Source organism: Mustelus asterias, unplaced genomic scaffold (genome assembly GCF_964213995.1).
Source record: "Mustelus asterias unplaced genomic scaffold, sMusAst1.hap1.1 HAP1_SCAFFOLD_371, whole genome shotgun sequence".
NCBI lineage: Eukaryota > Metazoa > Chordata > Chondrichthyes > Carcharhiniformes > Triakidae > Mustelus > Mustelus asterias.
In genome coordinates this window covers 34,875-52,964 of record NW_027590327.1, presented here as the reverse complement: position 1 = coordinate 52,964, position 18,090 = coordinate 34,875, and the positions used below count along the sequence as shown (strand labels likewise).

Sequence of the window (18,090 nt, the reverse complement as noted above, 5' to 3'; positions counted from 1 at the left end):
GTGCCAGGGACCCGGGGCAGCACGGTGACACAGTGGGTTCACACTGCTGTCTCACAGAGCCAGGGACCCGGGGCAGCACGGTGACACAGTGGGTTCACACTGCTCCCTCACAGCGCCAGGGACCCGGGGCAGCACGGTGACACAGTGGGTTCACACTGCTGTCTCACAGAGCCAGGGACCCGGGGCAGCACGGTGACACAGTGGGTTCACACTGCTGTCTCACAGAGCCAGGGACCCAGGGCAGCACGGTGACACAGTGGGTTCACACTGCTGTCTCACAGTGCCAGGGACCCAGGGCAGCACGGTGACACAGTGGGTTCACACTGCTCCCTCACAGTGCCAGGGACCCGGGGCAGCACGGTGACACAGTGGGTTAGCACTGCTGCCTCACAGTGCCAGGGACCCGGGGCAGCACGGTGACACAGTGGGTTCACACTGCTGCCTCACAGTGCCAGGGACCCGGGGCAGCACGGTGACACAGTGGGTTCACACTGCTGTCTCACAGCGCCAGGGACCCTGGGCAGCACGGTGACACAGTGGGTTCACACTGCTCCCTCACAGTGCCAGGGACCCGGGGCAGCACGGTGACACAGTGGGTTCACACTGCTCCCTCACAGTGCCAGGGACCCTGGGCAGCACGGTGACACAGTGGGTTCACACTGCTGCCTCACAGTGCCAGGGACCCGGGGCAGCACGGTGACACAGTGGGTTAGCACTGCTCCCTCACAGTGCCAGGGACCCGGGGCAGCACGGTGACACAGTGGGTTAACACTGCTGCCTCACAGCGCCAGGGACCCGGGGCAGCACGGTGACACAGTGGGTTCACACTGCTGCCTCACAGTGCCAGGGACCCGGGGCAGCACGGTGACACAGTGGGTTCACACTGCTCCCTCACAGCGCCAGGGACCCGGGGCAGCACGGTGACACAGTGGGTTCACACTGCTCCCTCACAGCGCCAGGGACCCGGGGCAGCACGGTGACACAGTGGGTTCACACTGCTGCCTCACAGAGCCAGGGACCCGGGGCAGCACGGTGACACAGTGGGTTAGCGCTGCTGCCTCACAGTGCCAGGGACCCGGGGCAGCACGGTGACACAGCGGGTTAGCGCTGCTGTCTCACAGCGCCAGGGACCCGGGGCAGCACGGTGACACAGTGGGTTAGCGCTGCTGTCTCACAGCGCCAGGGACCCGGGGCAGCACGGTGACACAGTGGGTTCACACTGCTGCCTCACAGTGCCAGGGACCCGGGGCAGCACGGTGACACAGGGGGTTCACACTGCTGCCTCACAGCGCCAGGGACCCGGGGCAGCACGGTGACACAGTGGGTTCACACTGCTCCCTCACAGTGCCAGGGACCCGGGGCAGCACGGTGACACAGTGGGTTCACACTGCTCCCTCACAGCGCCAGGGACCCGGGGCAGCACGGTGACACAGTGGGTTCACACTGCTGCCTCACAGTGCCAGGGACCCGGGGCAGCACGGTGACACAGTGGGTTCACACTGCTGCCTCACAGCGCGAGGGACCCGGGGCAGCACGGTGACACAGTGGGTTCACACTGCTGCCTCACAGCGCCAGGGACCCGGGGCAGCACGGTGACACAGTGGGTTCACACTGCTCCCTCACAGCGCCAGGGACCCGGGGCGGCACGGTGACACAGTGGGTTCACACTGCTGTCTCACAGTGCCAGGGACCCGGGGCAGCACGGTGACACAGTGGGTTCACACTGCTCCCTCACAGAGCCAGGGACCCGGGGCAGCACGGTGACACAGTGGGTTCACACTGCTCCCTCACAGCGCCAGGGACCCGGGGCGGCACGGTGACACAGTGGGTTCACACTGCTCCCTCACAGTGCCAGGGACCCGGGGCAGCACGGTGACACAGTGGTTATCGCTGCTCCCTCACAGTGCCAGGGACCCGGGGCAGCACGGTGACACAGTGGGTTCACACTGCTGTCTCACAGCGCCAGGGACCCGGGGCAGCACGGTGACACAGTGGGTTCACACTGCTGCCTCACAGCGCCAGGGACCCGGGGCAGCACGGTGACACAGTGGGTTAGCACTGCTGCCTCACAGTGCCAGGGACCCGGGGCAGCACGGTGACACAGTGGTTATCGCTGCTCCCTCACAGTGCCAGGGACCCGGGGCAGCACGGTGACACAGTGGGTTCACACTGCTGCCTCACAGCGCCAGGGACCCGGGGCAGCACGGTGACACAGTGGGTTAGCACTGCTGCCTCACAGTGCCAGGGACCCGGGGCAGCACGGTGACACAGTGGGTTCACACTGCTCCCTCACAGTGCCAGGGACCCGGGGCAGCACGGTGACACAGTGGGTTAGCGCTGCTGCCTCACAGTGCCAGGGACCCGGGGCAGCACGGTGACACAGTGGGTTCACACTGCTGTCTCACAGCGCCAGGGACCCGGGGCAGCACGGTGACACAGTGGGTTCACACTGCTCCCTCACAGCGCCAGGGACCCGGGGCAGCACGGTGACACAGTGGGTTAGCACTGCTGTCTCACAGCGCCAGGGACCCGGGGCGGCACGGTGACACAGTGGGTTAGCGCTGCTGCCTCACAGCGCCAGGGACCCGGGGCAGCACGGTGACACAGTGGGTTCACACTGCTCCCTCACAGCGCCAGGGACCCGGGGCAGCACGGTGACACAGTGGTTATCGCTGCTCCCTCACAGTGCCAGGGACCCGGGGCAGCACGGTGACACAGTGGGTTCACACTGCTGCCTCACAGTGCCAGGGACCCGGGGCAGCACGGTGACACAGTGGGTTCACACTGCTGCCTCACAGCGCCAGGGACCCGGGGCAGCACGGTGACACAGTGGGTTATCGCTGCTGTCTCACAGCGCCAGGGACCCGGGGCAGCACGGTGACACAGTGGGTTCACACTGCTCCCTCACAGCGCCAGGGACCCGGGGCAGCACGGTGACACAGTGGGTTATCGCTGCTGTCTCACAGCGCCAGGGACCCGGGGCAGCACGGTGACACAGTGGGTTCACACTGCTCCCTCACAGCGCCAGGGACCCGGGGCAGCACGGTGACACAGTGGGTTCACACTGCTCCCTCACAGCGCCAGGGACCCGGGGCAGCACGGTGACACAGTGGGTTCACACTGCTCCCTCACAGCGCCAGGGACCCGGGGCAGCACGGTGACACAGTGGGTTCACACTGCTCCCTCACAGCGCCAGGGACCCGGGGCAGCACGGTGACACAGTGGGTTCACACTGCTGCCTCACAGTGCCAGGGACCCGGGGCAGCACGGTGACACAGTGGGTTAACACTGCTGTCTCACAGTGCCAGGGACCCGGGGCAGCACGGTGACACAGTGGGTTCACACTGCTCCCTCACAGTGCCAGGGACCCGGGGCAGCACGGTGACACAGTGGGTTCACACTGCTCCCTCACAGCGCCAGGGACCCGGGGCAGCACGGTGGCACAGTGGGTTAGCACTGCTGCCTCACAGTGCCAGGGACCCGGGGCAGCACGGTGACACAGTGGTTATCGCTGCTCCCTCACAGTGCCAGGGACCCGGGGCAGCACGGTGACACAGTGGGTTAGCACTGCTGCCTCACAGTGCCAGGGACCTGGGGCAGCACGGTGACACAGTGGGTTAGCACTGCTGTCTCACAGCGCCAGGGACCCGGGGCAGCACGGTGACACAGTGGGTTCACACTGCTCCCTCACAGCGCCAGGGACCCGGGGCAGCACGGTGACACAGTGGGTTATCGCTGCTGTCTCACAGCGCCAGGGACCCGGGGCAGCACGGTGACACAGTGGGTTCACACTGCTCCCTCACAGCGCCAGGGACCCGGGGCAGCACGGTGACACAGTGGGTTCACACTGCTCCCTCACAGCGCCAGGGACCCGGGGCAGCACGGTGACACAGTGGGTTCACACTGCTCCCTCACAGCGCCAGGGACCCGGGGCAGCACGGTGACACAGTGGGTTCACACTGCTCCCTCACAGCGCCAGGGACCCGGGGCAGCACGGTGACACAGTGGGTTCACACTGCTGCCTCACAGTGCCAGGGACCCGGGGCAGCACGGTGACACAGTGGGTTAACACTGCTGTCTCACAGTGCCAGGGACCCGGGGCAGCACGGTGACACAGTGGGTTCACACTGCTCCCTCACAGTGCCAGGGACCCGGGGCAGCACGGTGACACAGTGGGTTCACACTGCTCCCTCACAGCGCCAGGGACCCGGGGCAGCACGGTGGCACAGTGGGTTAGCACTGCTGCCTCACAGTGCCAGGGACCCGGGGCAGCACGGTGACACAGTGGGTTCGCACTGCTGCCTCACAGTGCCAGGGACCTGGGGCAGCACGGTGACACAGTGGGTTAGCACTGCTGCCTCACAGTGCCAGGGACCTGGGGCAGCACGGTGACACAGTGGGTTAGCACTGCTGTCTCACAGAGCCAGGGACCCGGGGCAGCACGGTGACACAGTGGGTTCGCACTGCTGCCTCACAGTGCCAGGGACCTGGGGCAGCACGGTGACACAGTGGGTTAGCACTGCTGTCTCTCAGGGACCCGGGTTCGATTCCCAGCTCGGGTCACTGTCTGTGTGGAGTCTGCACATTCTCCCCGTGTCTCCGTGGGTTTCCTCCCACAATCCAAAGATGTATAGTTTAGCTGGATTAGCAGGGTAAATACGTCGGATTACAGGGATAGGGCCTGGAAGAGATGTCCCGTCAGAGTTGCTGCAGATTCGATGGGCCGAATGGTCTCCTTCTGCAGGTATTCTGTGATTCGAGGAAAAGATGTGGTTCGCATGCGTCAGTTGAAAGTAGCAACAGATTTCTTGAGTCACTCTTCCCCCTGTGCAAACTGAAACTGCAAAACACCCCAAGGACATCACCAGCAAATCATGTGACCCGCACTGAAGGCAATCATACAACCACTTCAATATATAGCACAGACTCCGGGCTCCACACCAGCCCTGCGACCGTGCATCCTCCCCCGACAACTCCGCACCCCACCCTTCTGACCCTGCACCCTCCCTCTGCCCCGTCGACCCACACTCTTACCCCCCCCCACGACCGTTCACCCTCCCCCGCCAACCCCACACCCTTCCCCTGCCCCGCCCCAACCCCATCCCATCACCCCCACGACCGTTCACCCTCCCCCGTCAACCCCACATCCTCCCCCGCCCCCCCCCACGACCGTTCACCCTCCCCCGTCAACCCCACATCCTCCCCCGCCCCCCCCCACGACCGTTCACCCTCCCCTGTCAACCCCACATCCTCCCCCGCCCCCCCCCACGACCGTTCACCCTCCCCTGTCAACCCCACATCCTCCCCCGCCCCCCCCCACGACCGTTCACCCTCCCCCGTCAACCCCACACCCTCCCCCTGCCCCGCCCCCGTCCTCGCCCCGCACCATCCCCCCCACGACCGTGCACCCTCGCCTGCCAACCCCGCACCCTGCCCGCACCCTCCCCCTGCCCCATCCCATGGCCGTGCATCCCCCACGACTGTGCAACATCCCCTGCCAACTCCACACGCTCCCCCTGCCCTGCCTCCGCACCCCCCGCCCCCAACCAGACCATGCACCCACCCCCCCCCCCACCTTCCCCTCGCCCCCCCCCCCCCCCCCCCCCCCCACCTTCCCAGATCCAGCAGCTGTGGGCTCACCGTTGCCTCGTTACAGATTCCACATTTCACCACATGCTGCTGCATCTTTCCCTCCACGTTAATGAGCGACTGACACACCCGACAGTTTATCATGGGACTGCTCCCACTCTCGGGACTAGTGAGCGGTGTGTAGGGGGGAGGGTCTTCGCCCAGGAACAGAGCGGGCACGTGCTCCGAAAATCCGGGGAAACCTGCGAGAAAACATCGACTTTAGGCTCTGCAAACCGCAACATCCGCCAACCCCCAAATCGAGTGTAGAGGGAGCTTTACTCTGTATCTAACCCCGTGCTGTACCTGTCCTGGGAGTGTTTGATGGGGGACAGTGTAGAGGGAGCTTTACTCTGTATCTAACCCCGTGCTGTACCTGTCCTGGGAGTGTTTGATGGGGACAGTGTAGAGGGAGCTTTACTCTGTATCTAACCCCGTGCTGTACCTGTCCTGGGAGTGTTTGATGGGGACAGTGTAGAGGGAGCTTTACTCTGTATCTAACCCCGTGCTGTACCTGTCCTGGGAGTGTTTGATGGGGGACAGTGTAGAGGGAGCTTTACTCTGTATCTAACCCCGTGCTGTACCTGTCCTGGGAGTGTTTGATGGGGGCGACAGTGTAGAGGGAGCTTTACTCTGTATCTAACCCCGTGCTGTACCTGTCCTGGGAGTGTTTGATGGGGGACAGTGTAGAGGGAGCTTTACTCTGTATCTAACCCCGTGCTGTCCCTGTCCTGGGAGTGTTTGATGGAGGACAGTGTAGAGGGAGCTTTACTCTGTATCTAACCCCGTGCTATACCTGTCCTGGGAGTGTTTGATGGGGACAGTGTAGAGGGAGCTTTACTCTGTATCTAACCCCGTGCTGTACCTGTCCTGGGAGTGTTTGATGGGGGACAGTGTAGAGGGAGCTTTACTCTGTATCTAACCCCGTGCTGTACCTGTCCTGGGAGTGTTTGATGGGGGACAGTGTAGAGGGAGCTTTACTCTGTATCTAACCCCGTGCTGTACCTGTCCTGGGAGTGTTTGATGGGGGACAGTGTAGAGGGAGCTTTACTCTGTATCTAACCCCGTGCTGTACCTGTCCTGGGAGTGTTTGATGGGGACAGTGTAGAGGGAGCTTCACTCTGTATCTAACCCCGTGCTGTGCCTGTCCTGGGAGTGTTTGATGGGGACAGTGTAGAGTGAGCTTTACTCTGTATCTAACCCCGTGCTGTACCTGTCCTGGGAGTGTTTGATGGGGGACAGTGTAGAGGGAGCTTTACTCTGTATCTAACCCCGTGCTGTACCTGTCCTGGGAGTGTTTGATGGGGACAGTGTCGAGGGAGCTTTACTCTGTATCTAACCCCGTGCTGTACCTGTCCTGGGAGTGTTTGATGGGGACAGTGTAGAGGGAGCTTTACTCTGTATCTAACCCCGTGCTGTACCTGTCCTGGGAGTGTTTGATGGGGACAGTGTAGAGGGAGCTTTACTCTGTATCTAACCCCGTGCTGTACCTGTCCTGGGAGTGTTTGATGGGGACAGTGTAGAGGGAGCTTTACTCTGTATCTAACCCCGTGCTGTACCTGTCCTGGGAGTGTTTGATGGGGACAGTGTAGAGGGAGCTTTACTCTGTATCTAACCCCGTGCTGTACCTGTCCTGGGAGTGTTTGATGGGGGACAGTGTAGAAGGAGCTTTACTCTGTATCTAACCCCGTGCTGTACCTGTCCTGGGAGTGTTTGATGGGGGACAGTGTAGAGGGAGCTCTACTCTGTATCTAACCCCGTGCTGTACCTGTCCTGGGAGAGTTTGATGGGGACAGTGTAGAGGGAGCTTTACTCTGTATCTAACCCCGTGCTGTACCTGTCCTGGGAGTGTTTGATGGGGGACAGTGTAGAGGGAGCTTTACTCTGTATCTAACCCCGTGCTGTACCTGTCCTGGGAGTGTTTGATGGGGGACAGTGTAGAGGGAGCTCTACTCTGTATCTAACCCCGTGCTGTACCTGTCCTGGGAGAGTTTGATGGGGACAGTGTAGAGGGAGCTTTACTCTGTATCTAACCCCGTGCTGTACCTGTCCTGGGAGTGTTTGATGGGGACAGTGTAGAGGGAGCTTTACTCTGTATCTAACCCCGTGCTGTACCTGTCCTGGGAGTGTTTGATGGGGACAGTGTAGAGGGAGCTTTACTCTGTATCTAACCCCGTGCTGTACCTGTCCTGGGAGTGTTTGATGGGGGACAGTGTAGAGGGAGCTCTACTCTGTATCTAACCCCGTGCTGTACCTGTCCTGGGAGAGTTTGATGGGGGACAGTGTAGAGGGAGCTTTACTCTGTATCTAACCCCGTGCTGTACCTGTCCTGGGAGTGTTTGATGGGGGACAGTGTAGAGGGAGCTTTACTCTGTATCTAACCCCGTGCTGTACCTGTCCTGGGAGTGTTTGATGGGGGACAGTGTAGAGGGAGCTTTACTCTGTATCTAACCCCGTGCTGTACCTGTCCTGGGAGTGTTTGATGGGGGACAGTGTAGAGGGAGCTTTACTCTGTATCTAACCCCGTGCTGTACCTGTCCTGGGAGTGTTTGATGGGGGACAGTGTAGAGGGAGCTTTACTCTGTATCTAACCCCGTGCTGTACCTGTCCAGGGAGTGTTTGATGGGGGACAGTGTAGAGGGAGCTTTACTCTGTATCTAACCCCGTGCTGTACCTGTCCTGGGAGTGTTTGATGGGGGACAGTGTAGAGGGAGCTTTACTCTGTATCTAACCCCGTGCTGTACCTGTCCTGGGAGTGTTTGATGGGGACAGTGTCGAGGGAGCTTTACTCTGTATCTAACCCCGTGCTGTACCTGTCCTGGGAGTGTTTGATGGGGACAGTGTAGAGGGAGCTTTACTCTGTATCTAACCCTGTGCTGTACCTGTCCTGGGAGTGTTTGATGGGGACAGTGTAGAGGGAGCTTTACTCTGTATCTAACCCCGTGCTGTACCTGTCCTGGGAGTGTTTGATGGGGACAGTGTAGAGGGAGATTTACTCTGTATCTAACCCGGTGCTGTACCTGTCCTGGGAGTGTTTGATGGGGACAGTGTAGAGGGAGCTTTACTCTGTATCTAACCCGGTGCTGTACCTGTCCTGGGAGTGTTTGACGGGGACAGTGTAGAGGGAGCTTTACTCTGTATCTAACCCCGTGCTGTACCTGTCCTGGGAGTGTTTGATGGGGACAGTGTAGAGGGAGCTTTACTCTGTATCTAACCCCGTGCTGTACCTGTCCTGGGAGTGTTTGATGGGGGACAGTGTAGAGGGAGCTTTACTCTGTATCTAACCCCGTGCTGTATCTGTCCTGGGAGTGTTTGATGGGGGACAGTGTAGAGGGAGCTTTACTCTGTATCTAACCCCGTGCTGTACCTGGCCTGGGAGTGTTTGATGGGGGACAGTGTAGAGGGAGCTTTACTCTGTATCTAACCCCGTGCTGGACCTGTCCTGGGAGTGTTTGATGGGGGACAGTGTAGAGGGAGCTTTACTCTGTATCTAACCCTGTGCTGTACCTGTCCTGGGAGTGTTTGATGGGGACAGTGTAGAGGGAGCTTTACTCTGTATCTAACCCCGTGCTGTACCTGTCCTGGGAGTGTTTGATGGGGAACAGTGTAGAGGGAGCTTTACTCTGTATCTAACCCCGTGCTGTACCTGTCCTGGGAGTGTTTGATGGGGAACAGTGTAGAGGGAGCTTTACTCTGTATCTAACCCCGTGCTGTACCTGTCCTGGGAGTGTTTGATGGGGACAGTGTAGAGGGAGCTTTACTCTGTATCTAACCCCGTGCTGTACCTGTCCTGGGAGTGTTTGATGGGGACAGTGTAGAGGGAGCTTTACTCTGTATCTAACCCCGTGCTGTACCTGTCCTGGGAGTGTTTGATGGGGACAGTGTAGAGGGAGCTTTACTCTGTATCTTACCCCGTGCTGTACCTGTCCTGGGAGTGTTTGATGGGGGACAGTGTAGAGGGAGCTTTACTCTGTATCTAACCCCGTGCTGTACCTGTCCTGGGAGTGTTTGATGGGGGGACTGTGTAGAGGGAGCTTTACTCTGTATCTAACCCCGTGCTGTACCTGTCCTGGGAGTGTTTGATGGGGACAGTGTAGAGGGAGCTTTACTCTGTATCTAACCCCGTGCTGTACCTGTCCTGGGAGTGTTTGATGGGGACAGTGTAGAGGGAGCTTTACTCTGTATCTAACCCCGTGCTGTACCTGTCCTGGGAGTGTTTGATGGGGACAGTGTAGAGGGAGCTTTACTCTGTATCTAACCCCGTGCTGTACCTGTCCTGGGAGTGTTTGATGGGGACAGTGTAGAGGGAGCTTTACTCTGTATCTAACCCCGTGCTGTACCTGTCCTGGGAGTGTTTGATGGGGGACAGTGTAGAGGGAGCTTTACTCTGTATCTTACCCCGTGCTGTACCTGTCCTGGGAGTGTTTGATGGGGGACAGTGTAGAGGGAGCTTTACTCTGTATCTAACCCCGTGCTGTACCTGTCCTGGGAGTGTTTGATGGGGGGACAGTGTAGAGGGAGCTTTACTCTGTATCTAACCCCGTGCTGTACCTGTCCTGGGAGTGTTTGATGGGGACAGTGTAGAGGGAGCTTTACTCTGTATCTAACCCCGTGCTGTACCTGTCCTGGGAGTGTTTGATGGGGACAGTGTAGAGGGAGCTTTACTCTGTATCTAACCCCGTGCTGTACCTGTCCTGGGAGTGTTTGATGGGGACAGTGTAGAGGGAGCTTTACTCTGTATCTAACCCCGTGCTGTACCTGTCCTGGGAGTGTTTGATGGGGACAGTGAAGAGGGAGCTTTACTCTGTATCTAACCCCGTGCTGTACCTGTCCTGGGAGTGTTTGATGGGGGACAGTGTAGAGGGAGCTTTACTCTGTATCTAACCCCGTGCTGTACCTGTCCTGGGAGTGTTTGATGGGGGACAGTGTAGAGGGAGCTTTACTCTGTATCTAACCCCGTGCTGTACCTGTCCTGGGGAGTGTTTGATGGGGGACAGTGTAGAGGGAGCTTTACTCTGTATCTAACCCCGTGCTGTACCTGTCCTGGGAGTGTTTGATGGGGACAGTGTAGAGGGAGCTTTACTCTGTATCTAACCCCGTGCTGTACCTGTCCTGGGAGTGTTTGATGGGGGACAGTGTAGAGGGAGCTTTACTCTGTATCTAACCCCGTGCTGTACCTGTCCTGGGAGTGTTTGATGGGGGACAGTGTAGAGGGAGCTTTACTCTGTATCTAACCCCGTGCTGTATCCTGTCCTGGGAGTGTTTGATGGGGGACAGTGTAGAGGGAGCTTTACTCTGTATCTAACCCCGTGCTGTACCTGTCCTGGGAGTGTTTGATGGGGGACAGTGTAGAGGGAGCTTTACTCTGTATCTAACCCCGTGCTGTACCTGTCCCTGGGAGTGTTTGATGGGGGGACAGTGTAGAGGGAGCTTTACTCTGTATCTAACCCTGTGCTGTACCTGTCCGTTTGATGGGGACAGTGTAGAGGGAGCTTTACTCTGTATCTAACCCCGTGCTGTACCTGTCCTGGGAGTGTTTGATGGGGAACAGTGTAGAGGGAGCTTTACTCTGTATCTAACCCCGTGCTGTACCTGTCCTGGGAGTGTTTGATGGGGAACAGTGTAGAGGGAGCTTTACTCTGTATCTAACCCCGTGCTGTACCTGTCCTGGGAGTGTTTGATGGGGACAGTGTAGAGGGAGCTTTACTCTGTATCTAACCCCGTGCTGGACCTGTCCTGGGAGTGTTTGATGGGGACAGTGTAGAGGGAGCTTTACTCTGTATCTAACCCCGTGCTGTACCTGTCCTGGGAGTGTTTGATGGGGACAGTGTAGAGGGAGCTTTACTCTGTATCTAACCCCGTGCTGTACCTGTCCTGGGAGTGTTTGATGGGGGACAGTGTAGAGGGAGCTTTACTCTGTATCTAACCCCGTGCTGTACCTGTCCTGGGAGTGTTTGATGGGGGACAGTGTAGAGGGAGCTTTACTCTGTATCTAACCCCGTGCTGTACCTGGCCTGGGAGTGTTTGATGGGGGACAGCGTAGAGGGAGCTTTACTCTGTATCTAACCCCGTGCTGTACCTGTCCTGGGAGTGTTTGATGGGGGACAGTGTAGAGGGAGCTTTACTCTGTATCTAACCCCGTGCTGTACCTGGCCTGGGAGTTTGGTGTTTGATGGGGGACAGTGTAGAAGGAGCTTTACTCTGTATCTAACCCCGTGCTGTACCTGTCCTGGGGGTGTTTGATGGGGACAGTGTAGAGGGAGCTTTACTCTGTATCTAACCCCGTGCTGTACCTGTCCTGGGAGTGTTTGATGGGGGACAGTGTAGAGGGAGCTTTACTCTGTATCTAACCCCGTGCTGTACCTGTCCAGGGAGTGTTTGATGGGGGACAGTGTAGAGGGAGCTTTACTCTGTATCTAACCCCGTGCTGTACCTGTCCTGGGAGTGTTTGATGGGGGACAGTGTAGAGGGAGCTTTACTCTGTATCTAACCCCGTGCTGTACCTGTCCTGGGAGTGTTTGATGGGGACAGTGTAGAGGGAGCTTTACTCTGTATCTAACCCCGTGCTGTACCTGTCCTGGGAGTGTTTGATGGGGACAGTGTAGAGGGAGCTTTACTCTGTATCTAACCCCGTGCTGTACCTGTCCTGGGAGTGTTTGATGGGGACAGTGTAGAGGGAGATTTACTCTGTATCTAACCCGGTGCTGTACCTGTCCTGGGAGTGTTTGATGGGGACAGTGTAGAGGGAGCTTTACTCTGTATCTAACCCGGTGCTGTACCTGTCCTGGGAGTGTTTGATGGGGACAGTGTAGAGGGAGCTTTACTCTGTATCTAACCCCGTGCTGTACCTGTCCTGGGAGTGTTTGATGGGGACAGTGTAGAGGGAGCTTTACTCTGTATCTAACCCCGTGCTGTACCTGTCCTGGGAGTGTTTGATGGGGGACAGTGTAGAGGGAGCTTTACTCTGTATCTAACCCCGTGCTGTATCTGTCCTGGGAGTGTTTGATGGGGGACAGTGTAGAGGGAGCTTTACTCTGTATCTAACCCCGTGCTGTACCTGTCCTGGGAGTGTTTGATGGGGGACAGTGTAGAGGGAGCTTTACTCTGTATCTAACCCCGTGCTGTACCTGTCCTGGGAGTGTTTGATGGGGGACAGTGTAGAGGGAGCTTTACTCTGTATCTAACCCTGTGCTGTACCTGTCCTGGGAGTGTTTGATGGGGACAGTGTCGAGGGAGCTTTACTCTGTATCTCACCCCGTGCTGTACCTGTCCTGGGAGTGTTTGATGGGGAACAGTGTAGAGGGAGCTTTACTCTGTATCTAACCCCGTGCTGTACCTGTCCTGGGAGTGTTTGATGGGGAACAGTGTAGAGGGAGCTTTACTCTGTATCTAACCCGGTGCTGTACCTGTCCTGGGAGTGTTTGATGGGGACAGTGTAGAGGGAGCTTTACTCTGTATCTAACCCCGTGCTGTACCTGTCCTGGGAGTGTTTGATGGGGACAGTGTAGAGGGAGCTTTACTCTGTATCTAACCCCGTGCTGTACCTGTCCTGGGAGTGTTTGATGGGGACAGTGTAGAGGGAGCTTTACTCTGTATCTAACCCCGTGCTGTACCTGTCCTGGGAGTGTTTGATGGGGGACAGTGTAGTGGGAGCTTTACTCTGTATCTAACCCCGTGCTGTACCTGTCCTGGGAGTGTTTGATGGGGGGACTGTGTAGAGGGAGCTTTACTCTGTATCTAACCCCGTGCTGTACCTGTCCTGGGAGTGTTTGATGGGGACAGTGTAGAGGGAGCTTTACTCTGTATCTCACCCCGTGCTGTACCTGTCCTGGGAGTGTTTGATGGGGACAGTGTAGAGGGAGCTTTACTCTGTATCTAACCCCGTGCTGTACCTGTCCTGGGAGTGTTTGATGGGGGACAGTGTAGAGGGAGCTTTACTCTGTATCTAACCCCGTGCTGTACCTGGCCTGGGAGTGTTTGATGGGGGACAGTGTAGAGGGAGCTTTACTCTGTATCTAACCCCGTGCTGTACCTGTCCTGGGAGTGTTTGATGGGGGACAGTGTAGAGGGAGCTTTACTCTGTATCTAACCCCGTGCTGTACCTGGCCTGGGAGTGTTTGATGGGGGACAGTGTAGAGGGAGCTTTACTCTGTATCTAACCCCGTGCTGTACCTGTCCTGGGGGTGTTTGATGGGGACAGTGTAGAGGGAGCTTTACTCTGTATCTAACCCCGTGCTGTACCTGTCCTGGGAGTGTTTGATGGGGACAGGGTAGAGGGAGCTTTACTCTGTATCTAACCCCGTGCTGTGCCTGTCCTGGGAGTGTTTGATGGGGACAGGGTAGAGGGAGCTTTACTCTGTATCTAACCCCGTGCTGTGCCTGTCCTGGGAGTGTTTGATGGGGACAGTGTAGAGGGAGCTTTACTCTGTATCTAACCCCGTGCTGTCCCTGTCCTGGGAGTGTTTGATGGGGACAGTGTAGAGGGAGCTTTACTCTGTATCTAACCCCGTGCTGTACCTGTCCTGGGAGTGTTTGATAGGGGACAGTGAAGAGGGAGCTTTACTCTGTATCTAACCCCGTGTTGTACCTGTCCTGGGAGTGTTTGATGGGGACAGTGTCGAGGGAGCTTTACTCTGTATCTAACCCCGTGCTGTACCTGTCCTGGGAGTGTTTAATGGGGGGACAGTGTAGAGGAGCTTTACTCTGTATCTAACCCCGTGCTGTACCTGTCCTGGGAGTGTTTAATGGGGGGGACAGTGTAGAGGAGCTTTACTCTGTATCTAACCCCGTGCTGTACCTGTCCTGGGAGTGTTTGATGGGGACAGTGTAGAGGGAGCTTTACTCTGTATCTAACCCCGTGCTGTACCTGTCCTGGGAGTGTTTGATGGGGACAGTGTAGAGGGAGCTTTACTCTGTATCTAACCCCGTGCTGTACCTGTCCTGGGAGTGTTTGATGGGGGACAGTGTAGAGGGAGCTTTACTCTGTATCTAACCCCGTGCTGTACCTGTCCTGGGAGTGTTTGATGGGGGACAGTGTAGAGGGAGCTTTACTCTGTATCTAACCCCGTGCTGTACCTGTCCTGGGAGTGTTTGATGGGGACAGTGTAGAGGGAGCTTTACTCTGTATCTAACCCCGTGCTGTACCTGTCCTGGGAGTGTTTGATGGGGACAGTGTCGAGGGAGCTTTACTCTGTATCTAACCCCGTGCTGTACCTGTCCTGGGAGTGTTTGATGGGGACAGTGTCGAGGGAGCTTTACTCTGTATCTAACCCCGTGCTGTACCTGTCCTGGGAGTGTTTGATGGGGACAGTGTAGAGGGAGCTTTACTCTGTATCTAACCCCGTGCTGTACCTGTCCTGGGAGTGTTTGATGGGGACAGTGTAGAGGGAGCTTTACTCTGTATCTAACCCCGTGCTGTACCTGTCCTGGGAGTGTTTGATGGGGACAGTGTAGAGGGAGATTTACTCTGTATCTAACCCGGTGCTGTACCTGTCCTGGGAGTGTTTGATGGGGACAGTGTAGAGGGAGCTTTACTCTGTATCTAACCCGGTGCTGTACCTGTCCTGGGAGTGTTTGATGGGGACAGTGTAGAGGGAGCTTTACTCTGTATCTAACCCCGTGCTGTACCTGTCCTGGGAGTGTTTGATGGGGACAGTGTAGAGGGAGCTTTACTCTGTATCTAACCCCGTGCTGTACCTGTCCTGGGAGTGTTTGATGGGGGACAGTGTAGAGGGAGCTTTACTCTGTATCTAACCCCGTGCTGTACCTGTCCTGGGAGTGTTTGATGGGGGACAGTGTAGAGGGAGCTTTACTCTGTATCTAACCCCGTGCTGAACCTGGCCTGGGAGTGTTTGATGGGGGACAGTGTAGAGGGAGCTTTACTCTGTATCTAACCCCGTGCTGTACCAGTCCTGGGAGTGTTTGATGGGGGACAGTGTAGAGGGAGCTTTACTCTGTATCTAACCCCGTGCTGTACCTGGCCTGGGAGTGTTTGATGGGGGACAGTGTAGAGGGAGCTTTACTCTGTATCTAACCCCGTGCTGTACCTGTCCTGGGGGTGTTTGATGGGGACAGTGTAGAGGGAGCTTTACTCTGTATCTAACCCCGTGCTGTACCTGTACTGGGAGTGTTTGATGGGGGACAGTGTCGAGGGAGCTTTACTCTGTATCTAACCCCGTGCTGTACCTGTCCAGGGAGTGTTTGATGGGGGACAGTGTAGAGGGAGCTTTACTCTGTATCTAACCCCGTGCTGTACCTGTCCTGGGAGTGTTTGATGGGGACAGTGTAGAGGGAGCTTTACTCTGTATCTAACCCCGTGCTGTACCTGTCCTGGGAGTGTTTGATGGGGACAGTGTAGAGGGAGCTTTACTCTGTATCTAACCCTGTGCTGTACCTGTCCTGGGAGTGTTTGATGGGGACAGTGTAGAGGGAGCTTTACTCTGTATCTAACCCCGTGCTGTACCTGTCCTGGGAGTGTTTGATGGGGACAGTGTAGAGGGAGATTTACTCTGTATCTAACCCGGTGCTGTACCTGTCCTGGGAGTGTTTGATGGGGACAGTGTAGAGGGAGCTTTACTCTGTATCTAACCCGGTGCTGTACCTGTCCTGGGAGTGTTTGATGGGGACAGTGTAGAGGGAGCTTTACTCTGTATCTAACCCCGTGCTGTACCTGTCCTGGGAGTGTTTGATGGGGACAGTGTAGAGGGAGCTTTACTCTGTATCTAACCCCGTGCTGTACCTGTCCTGGGAGTGTTTGATGGGGGACAGTGTAGAGGGAGCTTTACTCTGTATCTAACCCCGTGCTGTATCTGTCCTGGGAGTGTTTGATGGGGGACAGTGTAGAGGGAGCTTTACTCTGTATCTAACCCCGTGCTGTACCTGTCCTGGGAGTGTTTGATGGGGGACAGTGTAGAGGGAGCTTTACTCTGTATCTAACCCCGTGCTGTACCTGTCCTGGGAGTGTTTGATGGGGGACAGTGTAGAGGGAGCTTTACTCTGTATCTAACCCTGTGCTGTACCTGTCCTGGGAGTGTTTGATGGGGACAGTGTAGAGGGAGCTTTACTCTGTATCTAACCCCGTGCTGTACCTGTCCTGGGAGTGTTTGATGGGGAACAGTGTAGAGGGAGCTTTACTCTGTATCTAACCCCGTGCTGTACCTGTCCTGGGAGTGTTTGATGGGGAACAGTGTCGAGGGAGCTTTACTCTGTATCTAACCCCGTGCTGTACCTGTCCTGGGAGTGTTTGATGGGGACAGTGTAGAGGGAGCTTTACTCTGTATCTAACCCCGTGCTGTACCTGTCCTGGGAGTGTTTGATGGGGACAGTGTAGAGGGAGCTTTACTCTGTATCTAACCCCGTGCTGTACCTGTCCTGGGAGTGTTTGATGGGGACAGTGTAGAGGGAGCTTTACTCTGTATCTAACCCCGTGCTGTACCTGTCCTGGGAGTGTTTGATGGGGGACAGTGTAGAGGGAGCTTTACTCTGTATCTAACCCCGTGCTGTACCTGTCCTGGGAGTGTTTGATGGGGGGACTGTGTAGAGGGAGCTTTACTCTGTATCTAACCCCGTGCTGTACCTGTCCTGGGAGTGTTTGATGGGGACAGTGTAGAGGGAGCTTTACTCTGTATCTAACCCCGTGCTGTACCTGTCCTGGGAGTGTTTGATGGGGACAGTGTAGAGGGAGCTTTACTCTGTATCTAACCCCGTGCTGTACCTGTCCTGGGAGTGTTTGATGGGGGACAGTGTAGAGGGAGCTTTACTCTGTATCTAACCCCGTGCTGTACCTGGCCTGGGAGTGTTTGATGGGGGACAGTGTAGAGGGAGCTTTACTCTGTATCTAACCCCGTGCTGTACCTGTCCTGGGAGTGTTTGATGGGGGACAGTGTAGAGGGAGCTTTACTCTGTATCTAACCCCGTGCTGTACCTGGCCTGGGAGTGTTTGATGGGGGACAGTGTAGAGGGAGCTTTACTCTGTATCTAACCCCGTGCTGTACCTGTCCTGGGGGTGTTTGATGGGGACAGTGTAGAGGGAGCTTTACTCTGTATCTAACCCCGTGCTGTACCTGTCCTGGGAGTGTTTGATGGGGACAGGGTAGAGGGAGCTTTACTCTGTATCTAACCCCGTGCTGTGCCTGTCCTGGGAGTGTTTGATGGGGACAGGGTAGAGGGAGCTTTACTCTGTATCTAACCCCGTGCTGTGCCTGTCCTGGGAGTGTTTGATGGGGACAGTGTCGAGGGAGCTTTACTCTGTATCTAACCCCGTGCTGTGCCTGTCCTGGGAGTGTTTGATGGGGACAGTGTAGAGGGAGCTTTACTCTGTATCTAACCCTGTGCTGTACCTGTCCTGGGAGTGTTTGATGGGAGACAGTGTAGAGGGAGCTTTACTCTGTATCTAACCCCGTGCTGTACCTGTCCTGGGAGTGTTTGATGGGGGACAGTGGAGAGGGAGCTTTACTCTGTATC

General features: G+C 56.9%; 1 protein-coding gene across 1 annotated transcript in view; it reads right to left on the bottom strand.

Annotated features, from left to right (window-relative positions):
- The window catches only part of LOC144486498 (type 1 phosphatidylinositol 4,5-bisphosphate 4-phosphatase-like), a 69,582-nt gene that overhangs the window by 43,814 nt on the left and 7,678 nt on the right, over positions 1-18,090 (bottom strand). Inside the window, exon 2 of the mRNA XM_078204540.1 lies at positions 5,641-5,831. Coding sequence (XP_078060666.1) covers positions 5,641-5,831 — 191 coding nt within the window. The remainder of the gene's footprint in view (positions 1-5,640; positions 5,832-18,090) is intronic.